At 55.0% G+C, this 17,573-nt stretch overlaps 1 protein-coding gene across 3 annotated transcripts in view; it reads left to right on the forward strand.

The window, feature by feature from the left end:
- Positions 1-17,573, forward strand: part of C8H6orf132 (chromosome 8 C6orf132 homolog) — a 37,114-nt gene that overhangs the window by 615 nt on the left and 18,926 nt on the right. For 2 of the 3 annotated variants that reach the window (XM_070514947.1, XM_070514946.1), the window contains exon 2: positions 10,837-10,943. In XM_070514947.1, coding sequence (XP_070371048.1) covers positions 10,837-10,943 — 107 coding nt within the window. Of the gene's footprint in view, positions 1-10,836; positions 10,944-17,573 lie in introns of those variants that run through there. The other variant, XM_070514948.1, reaches the window with a different exon arrangement.

The raw sequence follows: 17,573 nt of genomic DNA on the forward strand, positions 1-17,573 counted from the left end.
GGGGCGCGCCCACCCCGGGAAGCGCTGGGGGCGCTGCCTCGCCGCCGGGTCTCCGGGCGTTCCGCGCGGCTGGCAGGGCGGGAGAGGAAGGAACACGTTGGAGCCTGCGAACTGGCCGGGAGGGAGCTGGTGGCAGGGGAGGCGGCGCCGCAGCGGGGTGTCTCTGGGAAAGGGCCGTGGGGGGACAGAGGGGCGCGGAAGGAGGAGACCGTTCCCACAGCGCGGTCCGAGGCCTTTGCCACCACCGCGTCGGATCCTGGTCCCTCTTCCGAGGTGTTTCTTTTCCCAACTCGGCGGAAGTTATGTTTGCGTTATTGTTGCCAGAAAGACTTGCTGGGGTTTGCAGTGGCCCCCTCTTCCCCGGCAGTACTGTTGAGTTCCTCCAGCTGAGGGCTAGGGGGTGGCGCCTTCAACCCCCACCCTTTCTGCTTCCTCTGTTCTCTCCAGTTCCCCATGGGGCCTCTCCTGACCCGGAGAGAGGGGGTTGCTCTCTGGGTGCTCACACACTCGGCTCTGCACAGGGGAGGCCCAGGAAAAATCAACAGGAGCCACGGCAAGCAGGATACCAGCCTGTGCAAGCCGCCAAGTCACGTATTAGGGTCTCAGGCTCTTGCCAAGTCAACCTGGGGCCTGGGCTTTCTACTGGCTCAGACAGAGGAGCAGGAGATGGGACGGTGGAGGCCAAGGAAGCCCCTCCTTATTGCCAGCTGCTGCTGGCCCCTGGTGCAGGATGCTGGATCTCTGCAGGCACCTGGAACACCATGCTCGCCTGGTCCTGGGGCTCTGGCCATAGGTCACCTCATCGTGGCATCTTTCTGCTGCAAGTTATACCCTCTGTCACTTAGGGAAAACCAGGGGGTGGGAACAGGAATTCACTTCTTGTGTATGATCCAAGGCTCTGGGCCCAAGGAGGGTCCCTCATCCTTGCTCTAGCTTACCTGCCTTCCTTGTGACCCCATTACCTTCACTGACCTTTATGGCCACTGTGCCGGACCCACAAAGGATGTTATAGCCTCAGCCCCCACTGTCAGATTCAGTTCAGCACCCAGGTTGTCATAGTTGGGACACAGGTACCTGGACAGGAGCAGGGCACACAAGATGTCGCCTCCCCCCTACCCAGGGAGCTCAGGCGGGCGAGTGAGCAGAGCTAACTGGATGCCATTTAGCCAGTTCCGAGCATTTGCTGTAAACGATTAAGTTCGTAAGGAGCAGAGGAGAGAGATGACCTCTGGCTGGAGTTGGCATTTGAGCTGAGAGGAAAGGGCATCCAGCATTTTGCAGAACCAACAGCAGGAGCAGAGGCCGGGAGGGGCAGGGCAGTCTGGAGGCATGGGTTAGGAACTTGCAAATACACGTGTGCTGCCAAGTACAACTGTGAGGCCTGAATGCCTCTCCTGGCCTGTGTAGCAAACGTTTATTGACCCCTTCTTAGGTGCAAGGTACCATTCTAAAGTCCCTGTGTTGCTAACTCTTTGAATCCTCACCTAGCCTGTGGTGCAGGGACTATTATTCCTGTTTGACAGATGACAGAGGCACAGGGAGGTTAAGTAACAGATGAGATCACACAGCTTTAAATGGCCAAGCCAGCATTTTCTTAAGTTTACAATTCAGTGATTTTTGGTAGACTTATAGAGTTGTGCAACCATCGCCACATTTCCATTACTGCAAAATTTCCCTCATGAGGTGGAGCTAGTATTTGCACCCAAGCAGTCAGGCACCCGAGACCACACTCTCAGCCAGCTTGCTGAACTGACTGTGGAAGGAATTCAAGAGTGAATTTGACTTCAGGAGCATCCACCTGAGAACACCTCCTCCCCACCCCCACCCCCACCCCCATACACACACATTCCTTCTCCAATGGGACATCTCAGAAATGCCTTAGACACGTCTCTGTCTCTGCATTTTTGCCTGCACTGAGCAGGCTGCTGGTGGGGACAGGTCTCTCTGGTGAAAGAAGTGGAGGCATGGTGCCCTGTCATGTCTAGCCAGCTGCTGCCTTCGCCAACCTGGACAGGGCTAGAGCCCAGGGGACAGCTCCTCCCATTCCCCAGGGCGGGGCTGGGCCTCCAGGTGACTCAGCCTGGTTGCACCCTGCGCATGGAGGGGTGGAAAACGATATGCACTCAGCAGGTTGGCTCCCCACTGCTTCCGGGGTGTTCCCTAGGGTGTGGCAGAGGTCCTCCTCTCTGCTGAACAGGACATGTGTGTGGAGTTGGGGACGGGAGAGACGAGAGTTGGGGATTTTGTGATATGATGGAGATGCCATACTTGCCTTGGATCCTGCCTCTGTCAATAATGTGGGGACCAGCCACTCTCTGGGCCTCAATTTTTTCTTCTGTTAAATGAGTATGGTGTCCAGACTACCTACAAAATGACTGCTTGACTTCTGTATATGGCAGTGCTTTGAAGAGCCCTAAAAAGAAAAGCCTGAAAGCAAGGATTGGCAAATTATGGCTCTGGCTCATATCTGGCCCATGGCCTGTTTTTGTCAATAAAGTTTTATTAGAACACAGCCAGGTACACCCATCATTTACATGTCGTTTATGGCTGCTTTCACACTGCAGTGGCAGAGCTGAGTAGCAATCGCAATCTTCGTTAAGCCTCCTGCCTTCCCCCAGCCCACACAAGGGTCTTAAAAGGCTCCACGGTTGTTTTTTTAAATGCAGCAGAGACTGGATGGTCCACAAAGCCAAAAATATTTACTAGTTGGCCCTTTACAGAAAAAATTTGCCTGTGTCAACACCTGCATGATTTATTATTATCAGGTCATTCCCAAGTCTGAGCACTTCCTGCCCTTGCCTCCTTCGGTTCTTCTTCCTAACATTGTTGTAGACTAGAGGACACTGAGACGTGAAGAGGCTATCTTGAGGTCTCAAAGGGGTTGCGATGAGAGTTCCATATGGTCCTTGAGTCTGTGACATTCTCTGAGATGCTGGTGGTATCCAGCCCTTGGAGAACAGCCGGAAGGAAGGAGGGGGAGAAAAGTCAATGTAGGGATGTGTAAGGGAATTAAGGAGTAACCTTGCTCGGTGGCTCCAGCCATGTAAAACTGTTTGCACAAGAATAGGCTGGGCGCAGTGAGTAAAATGCAAACAGCCATGTGACGGTGGTGCCGGGTAGATTTTTCTTTGAAGAATTTCCCCAGCATTTATTCCAGTGACTATTAGGAGGACTTGGCTTAGTGCAATCGCAATCTTCGTTAAGCCTCCTGCCTTCCCCCAGCCCACACAAGGGTCTTAAAAGGCTCCACGGTTGTTTTTTTAAATGCATGAGAAAGCAGAGATGTGGATCTTTGCAAATCCAGCGATAAAGGGCGGGCTGCCGAGACAAGGCTGCCAGTCGCTCTGGACTCCTCCCTTGCCTTTTGGATTCGTTGAGCCTGCTTCTTTATCTACAGACACCCACTCCACCGCAGCAATGGTACACGCTGCTTGCTGGGGGACTCTCGTTCTTACCTTGTTCCTCCAAATGTAAATCACCTTTGTCACAACCCCCAGGACGCTGATTTAAAATGCAGATTCCTGGGGTCCCACTTCAGGCACAGGAAGTCAGAATCTTGGGGCCAGGGCCCAGGGTCCATATTTTTCACCTGCTCCCAGGGGAAGGAAGGAATCGAGGAAGATTTGAGAATCCTGGGCTTTCCTTCCTCAGATGGAGCCAGGCCATTCTCTTCTCCTTTAGGACTTCCTGCAGGTTCTAAATAAATGTGTGGGGACTGTGGCCAGTTCCTTATCAAGAGAACCCCAATGCTCCCTAGGGTGGCTGTTGGTTCTGGTGTCCCTGCTTCTGGGGCCCCCGATCTCGTGTCTCAGGCCAGGCTAACAGGTAGGAAGCCATGAACCCCAGGAGCGGAACACATATTTCCAGCCAAGCTGGCACCAGCCTACCCAAGCTGGCCTGTGCTTTGCAGGGGTGTGAAGGAGACTTTTGTTTACTCCCGGCCCCTGGAGGTGTGCCGTGCTTTGCAGTTCAGTACACACACATCCACACCCTGGCTGCTGCCCCATTATATAAGCTCCTCTTGTCCCCGTAGTTCAACTCAGAAAGCCAGGCCCTCCCTTGACCTCTGCAGACCAGCTGCAGACTGCCCCTTTTCTTCCAGCCAATAAATTAATGACAATAATAATATCATCATCATTGTTATTATTATCAGTTGTCATTTATTGAACCAGGCACCAGGCTCAAAACCACATGTGTTTTCTCAGTTGAGGAAACAGACTCAGGCTCGGGCAGGTTAAGTGACTCAGAGTCCTTTCAGCTCAGGGCAGCTCCAACATTAAAGGGCCCCCATCCAGTTGCCTGTGACCCGGTTAAGATCTGATTCGGATGGAGTAGGTTTGCGATGGAGGGAGGCGCTGCGCCTCCTTCCCCGGGTCTGCAGACCACACTTGAGTAGCAGGTCCTGGCTGGGAGGCAGGGGGCCCTGTTTGCTTGCTCTTCCCCTTCTGCTCCCCACCCCTAAGGCTCCCCGCTCCCAGTCCCCCCTTCTGCTCTCTGGCTCCCAGCTGCCGTCCAGCCCAACCTCAGTGTCCCCTCTGCCCTTGGACAAAGGCCTTGCCCTGGTGCTCTGGTCAAGCCTGCCGGGGTTTGCTGGGACAGACTGGCCTTCTCAGGTTCCTGCCATGTGGACCTGGTAATTATCAGGAAGGGCCTCATTAAGGCCATTTGTGGGTTACAGTCACATGGGCACCCCACCCCCCCGTCCCACCGCCCGCTACTTCCCTGAAAGGCAGGGTCTCCCCTCGTGGCCAAGGATTGGATGCCCCACATTAGTGGGCTAAAGGTCTCTTTTGGGGTTCTGGGTTACTCGGGTCAAGGCAACACACGCCCCCAGCTAAAGCCCCTGGAATCAGATTAGGCCCGTGGCCAGTGCTCCTGGGGTCATTTGGGGGCTCCCAGCAATTTGGGGCCCCATACCATCACCCCAGCCCTCCACTCACCCCTGCTAGCTTCTTTTCCTCCCCTGACTTTGGGGGGATTCCTACAAAGTAGGAGTACCTATCCCCATTTGACAGGTGGGGAGCAGCCCGAGAAGGTGCTAGAGTCCTCAGGTACACACGGAGGAGCTGGGGTCTGACCCCCGATCTGAGTCTCAGGTCCGTCTGCCTTCCTCTAGGCCTCAGCCTCGCGAGTCTCGTTCTGGAAAAACGGGAGACGGAGGGGAGAGATGCTGGTTCCCAGCATCATTTCCCTGCTGCGCTGGCTGTGATCAGAGGGACCTGCATTCTAGAGTCGGGTTTCCCGAGCTTGAATCCTGGCCCCTTATACTGAGCGACTGTGGGACCACGGGCAGGGGCCTTGACCTCTCTGAGCCTCAGTTTCCTCATCTGCAAAGCAGGAAGAATAAGAGTGCCTCCCGCACAGGTTTGTAAGGGCGAATGTCAGGAGCACGCAGAACAGCGCCCAGCTCATGATACGTGCGTAACAGACGTTAGACAGTTAAATCTTTATTATTAATCTCTCTAGTCGGGACCTGTCTGGGATTTGGGGAAAGAGCTAAGTGACTGTCCCAGAATCTTTCTGAGCTCAGCTTGCGTGCAGAGCCAGGGGCAGCTTTGCAGCTGGGGTAGGAAGAGCATTTTACCAGACTTTCTCCCCTAACTCTGAGAAGAGAAATGCAGATGCCCCCCTGAGAGGCTCCTCCCCTTGGGGGCTGGGAGTGAGGCAGCAGCTTGTGCCCAGCCCCCAGCTTCCCCAGTAGGCCATCCCCTCCCCCATCGACTTAAAACACACACACACACCCCGCCCCAGACCGCGAGAACCAGGCTGGCCTGTCTGGGGAGAGGTAGTGGGCCCCGTGCCCTGGGTAAGGCCCGGCATTACTTGTGCCTGGAGCCCAGCACTAGGAGTTGGGGGCCCTGTTTGGGCCCTGGCACCACCACTGCTCTGAGACTTTGGGCCAGCCCCACCCACTTTGGGCCTCAGTCTTCCCATCTGCAAAGAGGGCAGCCCCAGGTGTCCAGACTCAGAGTTCTCCCTGACAAGGGAGCAAAGGGCCACCTGCCTCCCAGTGGCTCTCACCCATGGGTACAGGGGTTCACCCATAATTTGCCAGTGACACGACCTGATTCAAGCTCGGAGCCCAAGCCCTTGGTGAAGCCAGGGGAGATGGGACAGAGAGAGCGCAACGGTGATGCTGCTGCTGCTGCTGCTGATGATGATAAGAAGCCCTCCCCGTTACTGAGCACAAACTACCTACTAGGTGCTGTGCTAACCTGTTATACAGTTTCTCTCATTCAGCCTCACACCAACCAAGCTGGCAGGGACCATTGTTCACATTTACAAAGATGTGGAAAAAGCCTCAGAGATGTGGAGTAACATACCCAAGCCCCCCCATTAGTAAATGGTGGAGCAGGGACTGGAACCCAAGTTCAGCCAGCCTCGACCCCCACACCGTCTTGCCTCCCCTCCCAGCCAAGGAGCTGCGGCCTGCCTGGGTGTCTCTGGCCTGGGGCCGCCGAGGCTTGGTGGTGGCCTCCTTGCAGCCCAGGCAGCCTCAGCCAAGGTGTAAATGGCCCTGCGCCAGTGGCAGGGTCAGGCTCTGCTGAGGGAGGCGTGGAGGGGGAGCTGCTGTCCCCGGTTGAACTCTAAGGGGAAGCCTTCCTGCTGAAACGGTTGTGGCACCGAGAATCATTTTCGAACCGGGTTTTTGAATATTCGCTGGTTTTTACATGAACTCAAATCGTTGAGGAAGCGTAAATGAAAGCAAGCTGGTTTCATTTCCTGTCAATATATGAGGGAGAAATACAACCGAAAGGAAAGGAATCCTGCGCACAATCCTGTCAGAAAGAGGGTTTCATTTGGGGGAAAATTGGGGTGGTTTTAACAATTGGGTTTGGGTGAATGGAGGCAGACCTGGCTCTTCTCCTATTTTTTCACTGCAGCATTTTTAGATGAATTTGCCAGACACAGAGGCTTGAGTTTTTATCTTGACAGGGCTGTGGTCCACCTGGGCCTCAGGCTCTGCTCAGAGCCCGTTTCTCCGTCTCCCAAGGCTTCCTGGCTGCTGCAGTTGCTCCAGGGGTTTCCTAGAGGTGCCACCTTCTCTTTCTCTGGGAGCTTCTGAGTCCACGGTGGCTCTTGGCACTTCCCTGCCTTCCTAGTCCCACGACGTTCCTCAGCTGCCTCTGTGGTCCATGACAAGCTCAAAACCCCCCAGACCCCCAAGGATTCTTCCAGTGGGAAAGGGATCAAGTGAAAAGGCAGACACAGAGGGAGTTTCCAAGTTTCAGGGTGGACACGATGTTAGGATAGGTCCCCTCTTTCTGACTGAGCAGTGTCATTGTGTCCTCAGAGGGCAAACTGCCCAGCCTCCCCTCCATCACCCCCTTCACCTCCTCACTCTCCTTCCTCCCTCAAGAGGCGGTCTGGCCCTCCTTTATCTCCTCCGCTGAGGAGGGGGCTGCCTCTCAGGAAGGCCCATGCTAGCTAGCATCCCTGACGCTGCGATCCAAGCCAAGGTCATTTACTTCCATAGGAAAATCCCCCAGGTTGGACTCTGTTGTCTTTCTGTTTAGTTTTGGGCCTTCACCTTGAGGCTCAGAAAGCCCCAGCCCTGACCTTGAGCCCCTGGAGGACCTGGCTTATGGTGGTGGCCACACTTGCCTCACCTGCTGGCATGGCTTGACCGGTCGGGAACTGAGCCCAGGTATGAAGGGCCCAGGTAAAGTCTGCCACACCTCTAGCCTCACCTCTTTTTCTTTTGTCTTTTTCTTTTCTTTTTTTTTTTTGCTTAAAACAACCTACGTTTATTATCTTACAGTTCTGTAGATCAGAAGTCTGATCCTGGTCTTTACGGGGCTAAAATTAAAGTGTCAGCAAGACTTTGTTCCTTCCTGGAGGGTCTAGGGGTCAATCTGTTCTCTTGCCTTTTCTAGCGTCTAGAGGCTGCCTGCACTCCTTGCCTCATGACCCCCTGCCGTGTTCAAAGCCAGCGCTGGCCGGCGGGGTCTGTGTCACATCACAGCACTCTGACTCTGCTTCCGTCACGTTTCCTTCCCTGACTCCCAGCCACACCTCTTAGAACTGGGAAATCAAGTTGGATTTCCAAGAGGTGCCCTGCTTGGGAGGGAGCTACCTGGCCCTTCCAGCCCGGCCTCGACCACAGCCGCTTTCCTTCCATGGGTTTTCTGGAGAACGACTGCATTCTTAGAAAGGGCTTCCCTGCTGAACACAATCACAAACCAATGAGACAGCAAACAGTGCCTCTGAGTCAGGGCTGAGTCAAGGAATCTGTGAGGTATTTAGAGTGCCCGTGTGAGGGTCAGCTGGCCCGGCTCAGATCTGGCTCTGTCCTGACCTATGCATGGCCTGGGGCAAGATGCTTCACCTCCACCCCTCCCCAGCACTGCTCCTTGGCTAGAACCAAGCCTCCCTGACCCTCAAACAGCTCCCCTGCCCCTCGAACCCCCATCCTCCCATCCTTGTCCTGTAAATGGCAGGATCAGGATTCCCTGCATTGGGAGCAGCGCATGTAATGGTTGAGACCAGCCCTGGAGCAAAGAACCTGGCTTCACCATTTACTTTGAGGCTTTGAGCAAGTTATCTGACTTCTCTGTGCCTCAGTTTTCTCATCTGTAAGATGGGGATAATCATTGTACCAACTGGATGGGGCTGTTTTGAGAATTAAATGAATCAATAATGTATAAGATGCCTAGAACAGTGCCTGGTCCATTGAAATTGCTCAGTAAATTTTACCTATTATTATATTATTCCTACTATTATAGTCACCGCTTTGCCAGGTTGCTCGCTTCTGAAGCTCCTAGGAATCCCCAAATAGTAGCGATTAATATCATAACTCAGCTGTAGAAAGAAGGCGCCCTAGACCCCAACGCTGGTGCAGAGATTACATGAAATAGAGAGAGGGTCTGCCCAGGAGCCGCCTCTCTCGCACTCCCAGTGTTAATGCCCACGCCACACGCAGTCCTGTCCAGGGACCCGCAGCCATATCACATCAGATCTAGGACCCTGGTGTCCAAACAGAACTATCTAGGGAACGTCCCAGGAGATCCTGGCGTCAAACACGTAGATTCTTGGAAGCCAGAATCAGGTGGGCATTAGTGGCAGCCCCTGGGTGTGTCCAGGGAATCTCTACTTTCTTGTTTCTGATTGGGCCAAATCTGCACTCTTATACCCCTCCTCTCCTGCCCTGCCCCCTGGCATCTCGGGCTCCAGCCGCAGGCGCAGGCGCAGTGGAGCCTGGCCGACTGAACTGGGAAATCGTGACTGCACCGATTACACATGGCAGAGCAGCCCTGGGAACTGGAGTCCCCGGGGACGGGTGGAGCGCGCGGAGAACTCGCCGTTTGGCCCCTTTTGAGAGGTGGACAATCTTGAATGTACCAGCCGACCTCTGCCTGGCAGAACAGCACACAGAGGCTTCTGCGTCCAGGTCCTGGGGTGCTCCCCGGAGCCACCTGTCACGTTCCGAGCCCAGATTCTCAGGCTGTAGGTGCAGGAATATAGGATGAAGGTATTCTGATCCCAGGACCTCCTTGACAAGCCCAGTCTCTTTTGAATACATCATTTGGCTTTCTTGCAATTTTCTCCTAAAGTCATGTGCAACCGGAAAAGTAATCACAATTTGTTCAATGTTTTAATTAGGAGGATTCTGATTAACTGATTTTTTTTTTTTGAGGAAGATTAGCCCTGAGCTAACATCTGTGCCCATCTTCCTCTACTTTATATGTGGGACACCACCACAGCATGGCTCGATAAGTGGTGTGTAGGTCCACACCCCGGGATCTCAACTGGGGAACCCCAGCCCTGAGGCAGAGCCCGTGAACTTAACCGCTCCACCACCACCGGCCCCTGGTTAACGGAAATTTTGAGCTTTCTTCTCTTCCTCCAGCTATAGAGGAGGAGAAAGTCCCTCATGCCTTATTAAATGGATGAAAACCCTCTTTGAGTTCCTGTCAAGGTGGGTTAAGGGTCATGCGGGAGATTGGCTGAGAAAGTGAGAATTGCCCCTCACGCCCTCCCCACTCCTGCAGAGACAGCCTGGAGCAGGCCCAGTAACCCGAGAAGAGGGAGGTCCTTCATATCATCTTCCTACAGGGGAAGGGACCATGTTTGTTGAGCACTTACCATATGGGGGCCACACTTACTCCTCACAACAGTCCTACAGGGTTGGTGCTGTCATCACTCCCATTGTACAGATGGGAAAACTGAGGCCCAGAGAGGCTAAGCGACAAGGCCAGTCAATGGCAGAGATGGGATTTGTATTATGTCACATGGACCCTACTGTCCAGTTCTTTCTGCTCTGCCTTCAAGGGCACTTCAGAGCCGTGCACACAACCCTTGATGGTTTGGGGGTAAGGAAATTTCTAGTTAGAGGAGTCCAGAAAATAGCATCTGGGCCCCTGGGGGCAGCAGGTGACCTCATCTGCTCTGCTTGTTCCAGATTAGAAATTCAAACACTTGGGAGAAAAGCCAGCTTGTTTTCCTCCTTCTCTCAGAGATAAGCTTTAGCCAGGGCCTTGGCCGAGCTCTCAGGGCCCCCAAAGGAAGGACAACTTGTTGTAGGAATGAAGGCTCAAAACCTGTCGGGGGTGAATCAGGAGGGAGATGGCTGCTGGGAGCTGAAAGCTCCAAGAACACTGGGGGAGACCCCAAGAAACCGCCCCCTGCAGTCTCTCCCGGTGCTGCCTCAGTGGGCCCATTAGCACATGCCCCATCTGTAGGATCTTGTTATGTAAGAGGTGCTGAGCTGAGTCAAACAGCGGCCAACCGCAGGCCTGGGCTTTCCTTCCTGGGCACTGCAGGGCAGATTGAAATCAGCAGGCCCCCAGGCCTTTGATCTCCAGCTCATGCTCTCCCTTCACTTGTCTCCTCTAGATGGGATCTATTATGCAGACAACCGGTTTGACTCGGTGAGCGAATCAGGAACAGCCACGCTGAAAGCTCGGCCGAGAGTCCGGCCCCTCCTGACCTTCCTTCCACTGGTGAGTACGGGTCTGCTCTGAGGTCTAAGGGTCTGGTCTGGCTGGGCCACCTTGGCTGCCACAGACAAGGCAGTCCCACCTGCCCTGGCCCAAGTGGACATCCGCCTCACGCTCTGTCCATTCCTTTCCCTCCTGATGCCAACCCGGGGTGGCTCCTGGGAGGAGGCATGGCTGAGGCTCATGGCAGGAAGCCTGGGATGAGAGGTGTCAACTCTTCCAGGTTGGAACCCAAGGAGAGGTTATGGGGAACTCGGGTGTGGAGACAGTGCGGCAGTGGGTGCCTCCGGCTAAGCAGGAGTCACGTTCTACAGTTGTTGGTGGCTGCCTGCTCCATGCCAGGCCTGCACTGGATGCTGGGATTCAGAGATGACCGAGCCAGCATGGCTGCTCTCCAGGAGCTCCGTGCCCAGTGCAGGGAATGAGTGAGTAAGTGGACTGTTAGAACCTAGGCCAGAGCAGGGGCAGCCAATCTGACCACAGTGGGTGGTCAAGGAGGGCTTCCTGGAAGAGGTGACACTTGAACTGTCCCAGAGGACAAATAACAGTGATCCTTGGGAGAAGGGCATTTGGGGCAGATTTGTTTGTGTGTCTGGAACTCCAGGAAACTCCCTTCTGGTGATCGGGCTTTTGTTCTTTGACAAAAGAGAGACTCAAAAAACAATCCCTCTGTGACCGGTTCTATTTATGTGATGAGAGTTCCCAGGTTTTCTGGGATAGTCTAGACCAGCGCCGTCCAATAGAAATATCATGTGATCTTCATGTGTCATTTTAAATTTCCTAATAGCTACATTAAAAGTAAAAAGAAATAGGTAAAATTAGTCAAAAGATTATCCTTTCAACATTTAATCAATATAAAAAATACTAATGCGATGTTTCACATTCTTTTTTTCACACTAAGTCTCCAAAATCTGGTGTGCCGCACTTAGAGCTTATACATTGCCACTTCTGACTAGTGACATTTTGAGCGCCCAATAGCCACTTGTGTTCAGGGACAAAGCCCAGATCTGGAGGCTAAGCAGCGAGCCTCATAAATTCTAGGTTCACTCCTGTCTGTCAGACCTGGGTCCTGGTTGGGACAATACTGTCGCTGGGGTCATGGCCTCCTCATACATGAGGAGGAGTCTCTGTAATGCCTAGACTGGCCAGGCACCGAATCCTGTCTGAGTTCTCAGGGGCCTGGGTGCTGGGCACCCGTGCGTTCTGCCCAGCGCTGCCTGGCACGACCGCCTCCCTCTCCTCATCACCAGTTTTTTCTGGTTTGTCGAACCTCACCAACCAGACCCCGAGATTCTGGATGGGAGAGACCGAGTCTTACATTCTCCTTGCTGCCTCCCAAGGCCTGTATGTGGAGGGCTGAGCCCACAGCCCTCTGGGAATACAACTTTAAATATTTGTTTTCTGCTTATAAAAGCAATTCATGAATGTTATAGACAAATATAGAAAGTACAACACCAACAACAAAAAGGTATAAAGCAAATGAGTCAGCCCCTAACCTTGTCTCCAGAGATTCATAGAGCTGTAACAGGGCTCGCTGCACCCATAAATGCAGATGAAATAACTTAGACATTTTCTATTGCTGGAGATGAATTAGATTCTCTCCTTTCACCTACCCCCAACACCCATACGAAGAATTGCAGTGCTGTGGGCCCAGGGCTGACACACCCGTACCTGTTCTGGTTGTTAAAATATTGAAATACATGGCTGTTGCCCCTTGAGTGGCTCTTGCTGTCCTGGCTTGTCCCTCAGATCTGAACCAGCATCTAAAGGGCTCGTGCTGCACAGCTGAGTCTGTTCTGGTTGGACAGCATCCTGTATCCCCCCACCCCACACACACACTTTGGGCCCCTTTGGTAATCAGGGCTCTCCCAGCCTTTCTGCCCTCCTCCCTTCTGGTTTGGGTCCTCTGGTTTGGATCTTGTCTGCGCCAGCCAGGGCGTGACTTGAGGGCTATGCAGACCCCAGGCAGGCTGGCAGATGACTGGGGGGCCGCCGGAGTGGGCTCTGCTGGCTGGTGAGGCCTGGAGTTCCTAGACTGCTTTTTGGGAGCAGTCCTTCTGGGCAAGCCTCAGAGCCAGTCCCAGGGGATGGGGGCTTCTCCCCAACAAACTCACGCCCCCTCGCTGGTGAGGGTGAGAAAATGAACACACCATGAACCAACTGGAAGGGGCCTCATCCAGAAAGGGGAAGCTCACTCCATGCCTTTGGTGCCAGCTGAGCAGAGAAAGGCAGATGGAACAGCTCGCGAGGTCCTGTCCAGTGGCATGGCCACATGATCGTCGCTGACACATATAGAGCACTTACTTTGTGTCAGGCAGCATTCCAAGCACCCCGTGTATGTTAACAGAGTCAACAGAGCCGCCCTACTGGGAAGGTGCTGTCCTTAATCCCCATTTTACAGATGGAGAAATTGAAGCACAGAATGGGGCAGTAATTTGCTTAAGGTCACACAGCTCATAAGTGGCAGAGTTGGAATTTGAACACTGGTAGCCAGGCTCCAGGGTCCAAGTTCTGTTCAGGCCATCCTACTCTCCCCTCCACCCACTACCTAGAAGCTTTTTTCCTCCCTCCTAGTCCCAGCCTGGAGAACTACCTGCGTCTCCCTTGTCTGCCTCTCTGAAACCCTGTTCAGCAGCCAGGGCTTGCTGGGCACCACGGTCTCTTGCCTCTTTTGGGTCATCGACCCCTCTGAGACCATGATGAGGCTATGGGCCACATACACACAATTTTGCTTGCAGTTTCAGCAGAGGGCTCTCAGGCCCCCAGAAGCCCACCTGCAATGTCCTTTAGATTAGGTTCCCTTGGCCTGAAGGCCTGTATCTCAGAGATGTCTCTGTGCTCCTGAACAGGTCACAAGATACAGAGCATCTTGCATCCCCTGCTCCTGGGGTGAGGGGAGTCCCACTCCTCTCCTTAGGCTCTGAGGGGTCCTTTGCTCTCTTCCAGGGCAGGAGGCCGGGAGGATGAGAAGCAGGAGGGCAGAGCTCCGTGTGGGTGTGGGTTCACACGCAGACACACATGCGCACACCGCCCCCTAGTCCCGCCGAGTCAGGGTGGGCGGGGAGCTGGGCCGGTGCCCAAGCCCTGCCTGACACTGTCCTAGCCAGCTGGGCCTCACCCCTCCCTATCCTCTTTTCCCACACTCAGAGGCCACCTCTTGGTCCAGGCCACCCTGGGGCAGGGGAGGCTCAAGGCAGCTGTCCCCAAGAAGCCAGGTGACAGACCCGTGCTCTTCCTCGAGCTCTGTCTGGGCCTGGGCCATCTTCTGAGCGCACCCCCACTGTCAGCACCCTCCATGAGCCTGCAAAGGGACGGGTGCAGGAGGGGAGGGCAAGATGAGGCGGGGGAGGGTAGTGCAGGTGCTTCCGCCCCCTCCAGGGAGCTTCCTTGCCCTGTTTAAGGTGAAAGTGCAGAGGACTAAGACATACTTCCTCAGGCAGCCAGGAGCCATAGGCCAATTATGAAAAGGACCTTGGGATCCCTCAGTGACTGGGATGGGACCCAGATTGATCCTCGGGTAACTGGCACCAGTCCCGGCTCTGCCACTGCGCAGCAGGGAGGCTGAGGGCCAGGCTCTTCCTCTGCCGGGCCTCTGGCTCCTCACCCATCAGTGGGGCTTACACGGGATGGTCCTCCAGGGTCTCCCCAGCTGTGACTTTCTGTGTTAAAGTAGCTCCCTGAGGGAGGGGCAGAGGTGGGGTCAGCTCTCTGGAGGTCCCCCCGAAGCCGGGCCACTCGCGAGGCGTGGATCACTCCCTGAGCTCTGCTTCCCCTCTGAACAGGGTGACATTGCAGCCACCAGGGCCGCCCCACTTCCTGCCCTGAGGGCCCTGAGAAACTGGGTCAGAATCACCACCCTTCAGAGCTGGGGGGACCTCGGCGCCCATCAGCAGGAGAAACCTGAGGCCCAGGATGGGAGGGTCCTGCCCGGGTCACCCAGCTCAGCAGAGGCAGAGGCCACGCCTGGTCTCCTCCTCCCAGTCCAGTCCCGTCTCCACCACCCTGGGCCGGGCCGGGCCGAGTAGGGGAAGGGCCTGTTCTCCCCACTTACTTCTGCCTCCCAGGGGAAGCCCGGCCCAGAACTTAAGCCAGAGCCTGTCCCCAGCTTTCGAGAGCGGAGTGGATAGGACAGCTGGTAGTGGGAAGGTTGCGCTTCTCTGGGGGCTCCCACTTGCCCTCCCTGGTCTGAATCAAACCGTCCCCAGGGTGATGCATGTGAGGAATTAAAAATTAAATGTCAATGTGGCAAATATGGGGAAACTGGCTGGACAGGTCCCCAGGGATGCCCCGGGCATGAGAACTGCCTGGGTCACCCCACCCTCTGAGTCAGGCAGGCCTGGCTGTGCCTGGGGAGGTGTCAGGCTGGGCCCGGGGCAGGAAGCCCTATGCTCTGGACCCCGCCCTCTATTCCTCTGCTGCTGGGAAGCTCAAAGAAGCAGCCGGAGTCAGCTGGATTTCTCCTTTCCACGCTGCCGCTGCCCCGCCCCCCTCAATATGAGCTCATCTCTGACCTCCAGGCCCCGGCTCGGTTGGGGTTGGGGTTGGGGTTGGGGTTTAAGCTCCTTAGGGTGAGCTGGGCAGGACAGTCATCACTGGCTTTTGAGTGATTCATGTGGCTGACGTTAGCTGGAAGGGAACTCCTTGTGTTCGTGTGGGGGTGGGTGTCGGAGGCCTGAGCTCCCCACCCCCACCGTAGCCCACCCCCTCCTCCACCCACCCGGCTCCCCTCACAGTGAGGGCCTCAGCCCGCACCTCCAAAGCTCCACGCACACCCTCATCCTTACCCATAAACAGCTGCCCCATGAGCTCAGGGATGTGCGCCCCCAGCCCGGGCTGCCCCCAGGAGGTCTGACCAGGGAAGACGCCCTAGCGGTGGGCTCACTGCCATTTAAGCAGGGGATTCTAGGGACCTGGGTGCCTGGAGCAGGGTCAAGAACGGGATGGCGTGGGCTCCGAGGGCGTGTCCCCTTGACCCGATGGACTCCGCCCCGTAGGGAACCAGAGCAGGGCCCTGCATAGCACAAAGTCCAGTACGGTACCCCGGTAGCCCAGGTCTAAGAGTGGTTCCGGGATGGTCGGCAGGGCCAGAGGAAGATGGCCTCATTGTTAGAACCTTCTCTGGCTCCCAGGAGGGCGGATGAGCTGTGGCAGATGGTGGAGGCTGGGGAGGGGAAAGTAATCAAGCTCTTTTCCAAATGCTCCCTGGCTCCCCACTTCAGAGGAGCCTCTCTCTGGGAATACACCCCGTACCCTCACACTGCCCCTCAAAGCCGGGAAGACAACTGGCTGGGCTTCACCCAGCTGGGACATTAGGTGCCTGGCATGGTGTCCTTGTGCTTCTCCCTCTGGGGTCCCGTCCTCTGCTCCCCCAGCCTACAGTGCTGCCCCCAACCATGCCCAGTTCTAACTCTGACTCAAGGTCATCTCCCTTACTCCCTGCAGCTCCACACCCCACCCTGAGGTGCCCAGCCAGGCTCCAGGAAGAATCTGGCGAGGAGGTTTGCGTTTCACAATGCGTAGCTGAGACTCAGAGCTGGCCCATATCCAAGGTCAACCGTTTGTTGCCTGTTGGCCCAGCCCCTGGTGACCCACCCTTGGGGTTTGGCTGGGTTTTGAGGAACCCCAGGCATGAGGATGTGTGTGTCCCAGGTGTGAGGAGGCCAAGGGGGCAGTGCTGGAGCCATCAGTGGGCTGAGCCCTCCCCCAAGCCCTTGATGGCACAGCAGGGGGCTTGAGCCGGGCTCTGACCCTAAAACTGTCCAGGGGGGCAACCTCATCCTTCCATAGCAAGGGCTTTCCTCCCGTCCTCCTTCCTTCCCTTCCTTCCTCCTTCTCTTCAACTCTGAAAGGTTTGTAGTCAAAAGGGCAGGAGGGAATACACAGTGACCTGACCCTGGCTATGAGGAGGCACCTCCCTCTTCAGATCCAACCAGACAGATACACCCTGAGGGCTGTGCCCGGAGTGGAGCATCCAAGGACCCAGGGCCACTGCTGAGCTGTGGGAGCTGAGGGAGGAGAGCCCAGGAGAAATGCCCTTTCTTGAGCACTAACTCAGCAGGATCTCTTAGGCGTGCGGCTGCCTCTCGCGTCACAACAAACCCAGGGGAGGTGGGATCATGCCCATTTTACAGATGAGAAAACTGAGCCTCAGAAGCGAGGGAGGGGGTTGCTTATGGAGCACTGACTGTGTGTCAGAGACTGTCTTTGATTGCTTGGAAATGACAGAGTTAAATTAAGATTGCAAATCTGGTCTGCCTGACTCCGAAGCTCATATTCTTTTCACTTGATCTCACGAATTTTTTTTTAATTACTATTGTATTGAGTGTTTTTTTAATTATGAAGGAAACAGAAGTTCATTGTTATGAACCGAGAAACAGAGATAAGTATAAGGAAGGAGAGAAATATAAATATTCCTGGAATGGTGCTCCCCGCCCTCATCCTTACCCACACTGATCATTGCTGGGTAACTTTTCAATACACTGGGCTGTGATGATTTTTAAAGGGCTGCTTGACTGAACTGGGAAGCTGGCTTGCACCCCTCTGTGAGGTGAGGGAGGTGACCAATGAGCTTAGCTTCTGGGTGTTGTCCAGGTGTGGGGACCAGGAAGGACTGAGGCCCAATTTCATGTGGAG

The sequence above is a fragment of the Equus asinus genome, chromosome 8 (genome assembly GCF_041296235.1).
Source record: "Equus asinus isolate D_3611 breed Donkey chromosome 8, EquAss-T2T_v2, whole genome shotgun sequence".
Taxonomy (NCBI): domain Eukaryota; kingdom Metazoa; phylum Chordata; class Mammalia; order Perissodactyla; family Equidae; genus Equus; species Equus asinus.